Raw genomic sequence first — 12,702 nt, forward strand, 5'->3', positions numbered from 1 at the left:
TGTTCCCACTAGTGCTGTCAGCGTAAATCTGAAATGACGTTAACGCCACAACACGGCAAATCTCCGTTAACGAGCTACCGCGGATCGCCCCGTGCGTGGGGCTGGACGGGGTCATACTTCACATGAAGACCAAAATAGTTCCAAAGGCCAGATCTGAATGAGGGTGGGGGAGGTTCAATTTGCCATGTTGCAACGAGCTTAGCTTCTGTCTTGCTAGCTTGCGCTGTGCTCAGTGGATCTGCGCTCGACAGTACAGCCTAGGCGGAGTAGTCGAACGCAGATCCACTGAGCTCTCAACACAGACAGCATCGTCAGAAAAAAAGTTGATTTAATAAATTTAAAAAATTGTATTGTTCGATTGCGTACCGAACCGAAAGCACTGTATCGAACGGTTCAATATCGATACGAGTATCGTTGCACCCCTAGTAGCTAGATCAACAAACCGTGGTTAACTTAGCAGCAGACCGCTTCGTGTCACTGTTTATCCCACTGCCAGCCTGAGTCCAGGCCACTAGTGATGGGTCGGTCGCAAACGAAATGGCTCTTAGAGCCGGGTCTTTGACGTGAACGGCGCGAGCCGGCTCCTTATCGCGAGCCGTGGGTTTTTTTTTTTTTCCTTTCTCTTACCCTCTCTCTCGCACTTTTTTCCGCTTCACTCCACACGCAAGCCTTGTGCTTTACGCTGGGTAGAGGGGGGAGGGGCGGTAGTTACACTCAGTAGCACAGGAACAGAGCGGGAGGGAGAGAGAGAGAAAGAGAGCCAGGGACTAGTGATGTGCGATACCACTGATTTCCTTTCCGATCCGATACCAAGTAATATTCAGGGTGGTATCGACAATACTGATCCAATACCGATACTTTGTACAAAAACTTATTTTATTTATTGTATCTCAAATTATAGCATCATAATGATTACAGGACATCAGATTACTTGTTCTTATCACTTAATAATGCAGAGTTCATCACATAGAAATAAAAAAACTGAAGTTGTGCGCATTTTGAACACCTTGCCTGCCTGCAGCAGTAAAGGACTCCGTGAGAGACGTCTGTCTCGCCCTGGCAGCACCTGTCCCTCTCCTCCTCTTCAGTTCACCTCAACATACGCTCGTCATATTCTGTGATATGATTTACTCTGAGGTGTTTGACAGGGTTAGTGATGTTGCCACAACATACATGCCAACCCTGCCGATTTTCCACCCGGACAACAAAATTGAAAAACCATATTGCAGAATTCATAGCGCGGCCCAGCCAATTCCAGTTTCCAACAATGGCGGCAGCGACTTAGTTTTAATATCACTCGCAAGAAAACTTTTAACATATTTTCAGGTGAGAATGTAGCTGTGTAAACTTCAAATATCTGAGCCGACCTACACATCGTTTACAAACCCCCACGGTCTTTCATTACTCGGGTTAAACATGATATATAAGTCACTTTGATAACTTCAAAATGTTATTGTTTGGCTTTTTCAGTGTTTTATTTGTTCGTGAGTAAATCGGTTTGGCTGAGATTAAAGTTATTAGATTAGATTAAATTAAATTAAACTTTATTAATCCCTTGGGAGGGTTCCTCCGGGGTTTTCACACAGCTGAATAAAGGTCAAACAGAAAATTAATTAAACAAAGTGTGAGATGGTCGAGAGTTTATGCCAGCGCCCGGTTATATTTTAGATAGCAAGGAGCAGACGGCAGTTTCACTCCACCAAGGGAGCTCGTGACGTACTACCCGGCTTTCTTTAGACCGCGAAAGCCGGTCCTCAGGTGGAAGCAGCCTCTGAATTTGGACACCCCCGCTGTTTCCGGGCCGGCCAATAATAACGGTGACATTTAACATATTTTACCCGATAAATAAACCCTGTAAAATGCATTTTGAATGTCTCCCTAATTCTAAGGTCTCAAGGTTGGCAAGTATGGCCACAACACCTCACTTTTTTGCCACATGTATTGCAAACCACGTCTCAGCTGTTTGTGGAGGTAAAATACGTCCGCATATGACTCCAATTACGCTCAGCCATTGTTGTGAGTGCGCACGCCAAGGGGCTGCGAGACTTTTATACAGCCGTATTTCGCACATGACTATGAAAGGCGGAAGAGGAAGTAGTTCCTTTGAATGTAGACAATCTGAATTTTATAATTTCTTTCCACTGTGTTTCTGTTAATGATAAACTACAAATTTACCCTAAATTACTAAAATATCGATATTTTAATGTGAGAATCGATTCTAGAAGATAAATGTTTGGTATCGGAGGAATCGATATTTCAGGATCGATCCGCACATCACTACCAGGGACAACAACGTCACATTAGAAAGGTATAGTAATCATCCACAACTATTTTCAGTTGCAGATGATAAAGGATTCAGAAAGTTTATTCATGCAGGTCCATATGACAGAGAATGTGCATCTTCTTTTTGTTTTCATATTTTAATTTATATTTAATTGTGTTGTGGTTTGCAGTGTTTTGTGTTGTTTCACTTTAAATTTGTAAAAGGAAAAAGCTGAAAATTTAAATAGTTAAAAGTTGAACTGTGAATAGTTGTTTTTTGTATTATATGATTTATTTATTACATTTTATGTGGAGTGAATAAATAAAAGTATAAAAGCTCGCACTGGAACAGTTCGCAGCCGAGTGTGAAGCAGCGGGAATGAGGATCAGCACCTCCAAATCTGAGGCCATGGTTCTCAGCCGGAAAAGGGTGGAGTGCCTACTCCGGGTCGGGGATGAGTTCCTGCCCCAAGTGGAGGAGTTCAAGTATCTCAGGGTCTTGTTCGCGTGGTGAAGAGGGAGCTGAGTGTAAAAGCGAAGCTCTCAATTTACCGGTCCATCTACGTCCCTACCCTCACCTATGGCCACAAGCTGTGGGTAGTGACCGAAAGAACGAGATCGCGGATACAAGCGGCAGAAATGAGCTTCCTCCGAAGGGTGGCTGGCCTCTCCCTTAGAGATAGGGTGAGAAGTTCGGCCATCCGGGAGGGGCTCAGAGTAGAGCAGCTGCTGCTCCACATCGAAAGGAGCCAGCTGAGGTGGTTCGGGCATCTGACAAGGATGCCCCCTGGGCGCCTCCTGGGTGAGGTGTTCCAGGCATGTCCCACCGGGAGGAGGCCCCGGGGCAGACCCAGGACACGCTGGAGAGATTATATCTCTCAGCTGGCCTGGGAACGTCTTGGTGTTCCCCCGGATAAGCTGGAGGAGGTGGCTGGGGAGAGGGAGGTCTGGGCCTCTTGGCTTAGGCTGCTGCCCCCGCGACCCGGCCTCGGATAAAGCGGATGAGGATGGATGGAGATTTACGGTGGCCCCTACAGACAAAGCACATACAAACTTCAAATCACGTACGAACTCCAAAACACGTAAAAACACTTAAAAACTCCAAAACACGTAAAAACACATACAAACTCTGAAGCACGTACAAAAGACAACAGAAGTGCTCCAGGATGCTAGGGGGCAGTGTTGAGCTTTTGTTACCTAGTGGCTACACAAGCCAGCAAGTACCAACGACCGGATTTGGTGTGTGGTAGTAACAGGTAAATGATTTTTTTTTTTTTTAATTATTTGACTATATATGAATGCTTGTGTATAAATACATAAACAATACACATATGCTTTCGTGCTTTCAATTGTGTAATTTAACTGATCTAGTAGCTCTGTTTTGGAAGTTCAGTTCATGCTAGAAATGTGTTTTGGAGTTTGTGCATGTTTTGTCTCTAGGGGCCACCGCATATATTTATATATAAACATATATAAATATTATTGTTAATAATAAATTAATTAAAGCAACAAAACAACCTGAAGAGCTGGTTCGGAGCTGAAAGAGCCGGCTCTTTTTAGTGAGTCGAACCGAAACAGCCAGTTCTCTAAAAAGAGCCGGAAATTCCATCACTACAGGCCACAGAGAAACAAACTGGGTGTGCTTAATTTGCTTTGTAGTGCAGACCCAGTTATTCTCAGTGTGATTTCGTCAGTTCAACCGGTTCGACCAGTCTGACCAGTCTGTTTTATTGTCGCAGCATTTCCAAGATGGCCGCCGTGCACAGCAGCACATTGAGAGCTCCTGGAAACAGCTGGAGTCTGTAAGTGACCTTTGCCCCTGCCCACCAACACACTGTCCCCACCCCAAACTCTGTAGAAGCGGAAACTTGTTCGGACTGTTTATTTTTGTTTGTTTGTTGGTTTTTTTTACTTATTTTTCAGAGTAAGCGGCGGTTCGAACGTGACTGTAAGGAGGCGGAGCGAGCTCAGCACGTCTCCGACAAAATCGACCTGGACAATAAAACGGATGGAGAGAAGGTCAGAACACTAAGCTCTTGTCAGGGGGAGTGTGGGCGAAGCTTGAGCACCCCTGCAGTGATATGATTGGACGTTATTTATCAACTATGACCCAGGGGTTGAATAAAACAGCTGATTGTGGTCCATTTTAATCCCTAACATCATACTTAGTCCTGTCTGTCTGCCTGTGTCTCTCTCTGTCTGTCCGTCCATCACAGCGCTGCTCGCTGAAGGTGCGTCTCTTCTTCACTGATAAGCATATTTTGAGTCGTCTCCTGTTGGCAATCGTCGGTGTGAAAGTTTTCTCTGTTTTCAGGCTCGTCAGACAGCTCAGCAGAAACAACAAGCTGCTGAGGAGTCCAGGAAAGACTACGTGACAAGTTTAAACCAGTTTAACCAGGATCAGCACCAGCACTACCACACACTGGTACCAGTAATTTACCAGGTAGGACTTCCTGTTATGCAGTGATGTCATCAGTGAGTGTGGCGATGTGTACTCAGGCATGTGCCTCTGCCCTGCAGCGTATCCAGGACATGGAGGAGCGGCGGATCGAGAGGATTGGGGAGGCGATGCGTTCGTTGGCCGAGGCTGAGAGAAAAGTTCTTCCTGTTGTGAGCCGCTGTCTGGACGCCATGATGGAAGCTGCTGAAAGCATACAGCCAAGAAAGGTGAGAGTCCCGGGACTTTGCCCACAGAACCAAACACCTGATTTAGATTAGGCTAATTTGCCCTGAAGGTTATTTCCATGTGCACATCTGGATATCTAGTTTTCTCCCTAGAAGTTCCGATGTGACCGTGTTGATGTCCTTGAGTCCATCGACCCTTCAGACTGAATTTGGTTAGATGAGTAAACTCACAAGAAACACGCCAGCGAGCATGGCGGGTGGAAAGGGAATATCTAACGCCACCATCTGGCCAGGTTGTGTGCTGAGTTTGCACGTGTCTCTGGGTTCTCCGACTTCCACTCTGGTTTTGTCTGTTCCAGAAGTCCTGTGCTTTGTTCTGATGCAGCTTTGCAATCCTAACCCAATTCTGCCACGCTCTTCTTAGAGGAGAGGCTTTCTCCTTCCAAACAGCCACACTTGTTCAATCTCAAAAGGCTGATTCTGTCCATCTGGTTCTGTTCAGTGAGAGAAATGTTTCATCATCATCAGATGACGTCTTCAGTCTCAGCTGACTGCAGGTTTCAACCTTATAAACAGGACATTTGCACAATGACTGACACTAGCAGCACTGAATGAACAATGGGCTGTGAGGTCAGTTTATGATCATTTACCATTCACAGAGAGTTGGGGAATGGCTGCAATCACAGCATTGTAAGATGGTGACAGATGTACCCTTAGGCCCCCTCCTGGATACAGAGATCAAGGTCAAGGTAACTTTATTTATACCCATAGGCAAGGTAAATTTGCTTTACAGACAAAATGATAGCATTTGGCATCCCTTCAAAAACAAACATACCTAATAAAGATATAAACCTCCCTGTAGCACATATATAGTAATTTAATATTTCGAATCAAAAACAGTTCTTATTTAATTCAGTGACAGCAACGGGGACAAAGCTATTTTTATAACGCTTTGTCCTGCATCTCGGAAATAGAAACCTCCGTCCTGAGGAAAGAAGCTGAAATTCACCCCTTAGAGGATGGGAACCATTTTTAAGGATTGATAAAGCCATCCTCTGTACCTGCTTGGAGTACAGGGAGGCTAAACAAGACTGTGGCTCACCTATCAGACGACTGGACCATCTCACTATCTGATTCAGAGAGTTTTTCTCTGTGACAGAGGTCTGACTGAACCATGCCACCAAACAAAAGGACAAAATAAAAGAACGAAACTGATCTAAAAGTCTTTTAATTAAAATATGGGGCTGTTTTGTATTAAAAGCCGAAGAAAAGTCAATGAAAAGAAGTCTTGCAAAAGTCCCTTTACTCTGTACATGTTTAAGAATCAGATTTAGTGAAGTCAAAAGTGCGTCCTCCACTCCTCTGTTGGGCCTATATGCAAACTGCATTGGATCCAGCTGATGTTCAGTCTCTTTCATAATCACATTTCTGATGATTTTTTCAAAGACTTTCATGACAACTGAAGTGAGGCAACAGGCCTGAAGTCGTTTAGAATTGTTGGACGACTAGATTTAGGGACAGGAACCACGACTGCTTCTTTCCAAAGAGAGGGCACATGTTGTGTTTGCAAGGATTTATTCAAAATAACCTGAAATATAGGACTGAGTTTATCAGCACAAGATTTAATTAGGCGGCCACTAATATTATCAGGACCCTGGCTCTTGTTCACATTGACAGTATGAAAGGCCTTTTTAACATCGCTGAGTTCAATGATAAAGTGCTGAGTATCTCTCAGTTTCTGTTTCAGTTCAGAAATATCCTCGCTGAAATCAGAAGAACTAAAACGAGCATAAAACATGTTTAAAGCGTTTGCAAATCTCTGTCTGAATTAAAACCATCTAAGATGATCTGACTGCTGCTCTGGGGATTTTGGAACCCTGCTATGGTTTTCATACAAGTCCAGGCAGACCCAAAATTTTTTGCAGCACATTTGCTTTCAAGAAGGTTTTTGTAGTTCTGTTTTGCTTTCAAGAGCTCGATTTTCAGGTCCTTGGTGGCTGTCTGAAAAGCAGTAACAGCCCCCTCTTTAAAGGCCTGTCTCTTTTTCCTTAAACAGGATTTGACGCTTTTAGTGACCCACGGCTTATTGTTAGCATAGACTTTAACGCGCTTACGGGGTATAATCATGTCTTTACAAAATATTGCATAAGAGCTAGTAACATCCACCAAAGCGTCGAGATCATCTCCACAAGACTGAATAAAAACTTCCCAATCTGTAAGCACAGATTCTTCTGACCATATGTCAACATCCTTAGTCTTTGTCTTCTCTCGTTTTAAGACTGAGATGCACACAGTTATGGTCAGAAGATCCCAGAGGAGGAAGCGGGAGGGATTTATAAGCATTCTTCACCGATCCGTAACAAAGGTCCAACATTTTATCCCGTCTGGTAGGACAGGATACATATTGATACAGATTGCCCAAAGTTGATTCAAGAGAGACATGGTTAAAGTCCCCCATTATAAAGTTTGGGCGTCAGGAGAGAGCGCCTGCAGCTTCTGCACTACGTCTGAGATGATGCTGCAGGTGGAGGCGGGGTGAGTCCTGAATGTAAGCTATGGTAATAAAAAGTTGTGGAAACTCACGAGGGAGATAAAAAGGGCGCAGCGACACGGATAAAAGTTCAACATCTGGTGTACAAATACACTCTCTAACAGTCACAGCGCTACAGTAACGTTTGTTCACATACAAGCATACTCCCCCTCCTTGAGATTTCCTTGTTACCCGTGCATCCCGATCCCGGCGAAAGGGAGCTCCAAAACCGTCAACTGAAAAATCGGCGTCCTGGTCCTGGTCCAGCTCCAGCTCCGTCGGCCATGTCTCGGAAAAAACCATCACTCAGCTGTCCCTGAAGTCTTTCTGGAACCTGACGTTTCCCTGGAGTTCATCCAGCTTGTTCCTAAGAGACTGAACATTTCCAAGGATAACAGACGGCAGGGGAAACAGACTGACCTGTTGTCTCCTCAGACGCAATTTAACACCTCCACGTCTCCCTCTTTTCCTCTTCTCACTCGTTCTGTTAGAGTCTCTATGTATAAAATCCGGCATACATGAGGTGAGGTCCTTACCATCATACGGTAAGTTAAGTTGTAACAGCTCGTCGCGGGAGCAAACAATCCTCAGCTGACTCACGGCCTCGCCCACATCATCGGAAACAAGCCAGCACAGTAGAAATCCAACCACAATGAAGAAAAAAGAATCCATGACGTTCTCACTGTTGTGGAGCGTCACTTTGTAAGAAAACTGTCACTTCCTTCAACCAAAACACATGCCAGCGATAGAAACAAAAAGAAACGATAAGAACTTAAAAACGTAAAAACTTAGGATGCCAAGCTCTCACTCACTGCCGGTCGCTGCGTGCGCATTAGCCCTGGTCTTTCCCTTTTCACGTAAATGGCCTCCTTGACTCTGCCCTCAAACCAGCGTTCCTCCCTGTCCAGGATGTTACATCCTCATCCTTGAAAGAGTGTCCACTGGCCTGTAGGTGTAAACAGACTGCAGAGTCCAGGCCTGACGAGGTGGCTCCTCGGTGTTGTGCCATCCTCTCCACCAGAGGTTGTTTGGTTTCCCCGATGTATAAATCCTGGCAATCCTCCTGCACTTAACAGCGTGCACCATGATCCTTGGGGTCGACCAGTTTTTGGCGCAGCGTGTTTTGAGTGTTTAAATCACAGAGACGTCGTGTTTAGAAAAAGTGTGTCTCAGCTGCTCCGATACTCCTGACATGTACGGGATCACTACAGGGTTTTGCTTAGGCAGCGGTCTTTAGGAGCCTTCCCGGCTTTGACAAAAGTCCAGCTTCCTTACTCTGCTGTCATGAACTTTGACCTTTAACCTTCTAACTGAGGTGCGGGAGGGTGTGCATCTGCAGATATGTTTCTAATGAAGGAACTCCAAAATGTGCCTTCATAAACACGCCAATATGGGATGTAAAGGTCAAAGGTTAGCTGATGTTATGTGGTGAATGTCCTTTCAGGACACCCGTCAGGTGGTGGAGGTGTATAAATCAGGATTCGACCCCCCGGGTGATGTCGAATTTGAAGACTACAGCGCCACCATGAGGCGGAGCATCTCTGAATCCAGTTACCTCGACAACCGGACAGAGGAGCGGAGACAAAGCAGAAAGCTGTGGCCCTTCATCCGAAAAACCAAGGTATACGCGCACACACACACACAAGGTGCAGATGAGACACACCTGGAGGAATCACCTGGCTGTACTCAGGTCCTTTTCTCTCCTTTCAGTTGCTGACCCTCCTGTCCTCCCCCCGCCAGCCTCCACCCCCACCCCCAACCTCTCCTTCACCCGGGGGCATGGCCAACAGTCCCCAGTCCCCACCCACAGCCACAGCCACCCGAGAACCAATCACACAGCGGCTGAATGACCTCATGACCTCTGGCTACAGAACCAGGAAGCAGTGTCTGCGCAGCCTCAAGAGAGGGGTACAAGATGTACTGCATACTGTACTACATGAAATACTACGTTATATCTTAAATACTATAACACATATTGGAGTCAAGCTGCTGTGAGGTTTACACCACAAACTAAAGTCATATTTATGTCTCTGTGATGGTTAATCCAGCAGCATGCACTTTAATCTACGTGATATTTTAATGCTACAATATTATAATCATCATCATTATTATGTTTATAATTGATGAAGAAACCAAATGACACTCAGATGTTTATTTGATTGCCAAATAATAATAATGGATTGGATTTATATAGCACTTTTCAAGGCACCCAAAGCGCTTTACAATGCCACTATTCATTCACTCACTGGTGGAGGCAGCTACGGTTGTAGCCACAGCTGCCCTGGGGCAGGCTGACAGAAGCGAGGCTGCCATATCGCGCCATCGGCCCCTCTGGCCAACTCCAGTAGACGGTAGGGTAACATGTCTTGCCCAAGGACACAGCGACCAGGACAGAGAGCCCGGGGATCGAACCGGCAACCTTCCGGTTACAGATGCGCTTCCCAACCCCCTGAGCCACGGTCGCCCCTAGCAGCTTTAAAACACTGATTCAATTTCTCTAAAAAAATAAAAAATAGTTTCAAACACATTGATCACAAATTTCTAAATTGTTTGAGTTTTTATGACTAATAATTGTGTTAGGCACTGTCTACTACGTACTGTTTCCTACACTAACTGCTGCAGTGCAAGCTGTTGTGCACGCACACATAGTCGCCTGGAACATTCATGATGACATCTGTTGTCTTTCTTTCTGCTCGCCTCTTTGACCGGACAGCTGTCACTCAAACTGGTCAGTATCTCACCTGTCAGAGACGTCCAGGTGTGTTTGAGCCTTCGACTTACTGATGTTTAACGAGTGTGTTGATGCTGCAGGGCTCGAGTCCGGCCGACTGCAGCCATCTTCCTCCTGAACAGAGACGCAAGAAACTTCAGGGCCGCATCATTAACATCAACCAGGAGATACAGAGAGAGCGCGAGCAGAGGTGACACACACACAGACACGCACACACAGACACACACAGACACACACACACAGACACACACACAGACACGCACACACAGACACACACACAGACACACACACACAGACACACACACAGACACGCACACACAGACACACACACAGACACGCACACAGACACACACACAGACACACACAGACACGCACACACAGACACACACACACAGACACGCACACAGACACACACACAGACACACACAGACACGCACACACAGACACACACACACAGACACGCACACACAGACACACACACAGACACACACACACAGACACACACAGACACGCACACACAGACACACACACAGACTCACACTCACACACAGACAGACACGCACACAGACACACACACAGACACCCATACACACGGATAGACACGCACACACAGACACACACACACACAGACACCCACACACATGGACAGACACCGCGCACACACAGACACACACACACACACAGACACCGCGCATACAGAGACACACAGACACACACACAGACACCGCGCACACAGAGACACACACACACACAGACACCGCGCACACACAGACACACAGACACCCACACACACGGACAGACACTGCGCACACACAGACACACACACAGACACACACACACAGAGACACCCACACCCACACACAGACACCGCGCACACAGACACGGACACACACACACACACAGACACCGCACACACAGACACGGACACACACACAGACACCGCGCACACACAGACACACACACTGATCTGATTCCATTTTCTGTTCAACTCAGTGTTATTTACACAGCACCACATCACAGCAGCACTCTTACAGTACAAGTCACAGTATGAGGTGGTGACTTAGCTAGCGCACAAACGTTATTTGCGTTACCCACGAATAACTTGAAACAACTCTCTTATTCACTTACCATATAAAACAAGAATTACACTCCAAACTTTACATAAATATATGTAGTGCTTGTATATTGCTATCACCTGAAACACAGCAAAACAGTTCAGTGTTATTGACGGCTTCCATTACAAAAACTGGCCTGCGTTACTTTTGTGAGGGATAATTTTGCCAGTCACCCGTTTGAACCGCCACTGCCACCTACTGGCGAACCTAAATATCGCCCCATTTGCTCCCACCTAAACATCACATCAGGTGGGAGCAAATGAGCTTTTCCCTCTGTGCTATGATGCAAACTAGTGTCACAACAAATAGCAAAAAAGATGATATGGGGGGGGCGCTGTACATGAACACACAAGGAACGCATCTCAGACTTGTTCTTGATGCTCAAAATACTCGGGGTGCCACACCTCCATATTTTTTAGATCTATAAAAAAAACTTGTGAGACTTTATCAGAGGTGTGAACATCACAGCAGATCTCTTTGTGTCACTGAGGATAAAACAGAAAAACGTGAAGCAGATTTTCCTGGCCTGGCTTTTTATAGCAGATAACCAATATTCTGCAGTAGAACAAAAACAGCAGAAAACCATGAATCAACATGTGAACATGACCTGATGCTGCTGAAGTGAAGCAGAGCAAAGTTACAGAGGTTTGATTACACTGTAAAATGTAATTCTAGATGTTTGTTATTGTAACATATTATTCTATATCAGTTTGATGATAGATGACTGAAGTTGTTGTTATAGCACAAAATTACAAGTTAAAAACGTCCCAATTACACCAAAAAAAGCTGACTCGAAAACTCATGTCCAGCTAAATCAGCAACTTATGTGAACTTGACAATATGGGGAAGTTGAGCACAGCAGGATTCAAAACTGCCTCATGTGACTGCTATCGAGGTGCATCATGGAGAATTGGCGGTTAACGACATGCTCACTTTACTTGGACATTTTCTAATCGTCTTCTTTGGAATCTGCTTTCAAGGTGAGTAACATTGGTTATAATTACAAGGAAAGAGAGCTACAAAAGTTGGAACATGTTTTGAATCTATGGCATGATGTGTGTTTTTTTCTTTTACCAAAATCTTTGCTTTAGCTAATATAACTTTAGCCGACAAGGTCCAGCTTGTGTGTCATGACCAAACTTAACCTAATAAACTGAAATATGGCCTTTTTATGGGTAGCACTGACCAAATCAAAAGTATTGTGCCGCTAGCTTTAAGGTTGTACACTCAACCACTGTTGCGATATTAGCAAGCTAACTCAGCTAATTAATATAGCTTATTTCACATTGTCTCTGTACTTGTAAATTTCTTTGAAGTTCACAGGCTGTTGTATTTTGGTGGAAGTTCATTTTGGCAATATTTCCAATAACTGGCTGGGTTCAAAAAGAACTATTTGGCAGGACTCCTGTGCTTGTTGTTATCTGTTTACTCCTATGTAA

The 12,702-nt window shown here is 45.1% G+C and overlaps 1 protein-coding gene across 1 annotated transcript in view; it reads left to right on the top strand.

The window, feature by feature from the left end:
• Window positions 1-12,702, top strand: part of fnbp1a (formin binding protein 1a) — a 40,657-nt gene that overhangs the window by 10,341 nt on the left and 17,614 nt on the right. Inside the window, exons 5-13 of the mRNA XM_085295799.1 lie at window positions 4,002-4,064; window positions 4,186-4,281; window positions 4,479-4,493; window positions 4,577-4,705; window positions 4,783-4,929; window positions 8,862-9,038; window positions 9,128-9,325; window positions 10,131-10,145; window positions 10,229-10,338. Of these exons, the coding sequence (XP_085151925.1) occupies window positions 4,002-4,064; window positions 4,186-4,281; window positions 4,479-4,493; window positions 4,577-4,705; window positions 4,783-4,929; window positions 8,862-9,038; window positions 9,128-9,325; window positions 10,131-10,145; window positions 10,229-10,338 (950 nt within the window). The remainder of the gene's footprint in view (window positions 1-4,001; window positions 4,065-4,185; window positions 4,282-4,478; window positions 4,494-4,576; window positions 4,706-4,782; window positions 4,930-8,861; window positions 9,039-9,127; window positions 9,326-10,130; window positions 10,146-10,228; window positions 10,339-12,702) is intronic.

Source organism: Mchenga conophoros, linkage group LG12, assembly GCF_057382185.1.
Source record: "Mchenga conophoros isolate Kocher_MC1m ecotype Shallow Benthic linkage group LG12, M_conophoros_male_GT1.1, whole genome shotgun sequence".
In the NCBI taxonomy this organism is placed as follows: Eukaryota; Metazoa; Chordata; class Actinopteri; order Cichliformes; family Cichlidae; genus Mchenga; species Mchenga conophoros.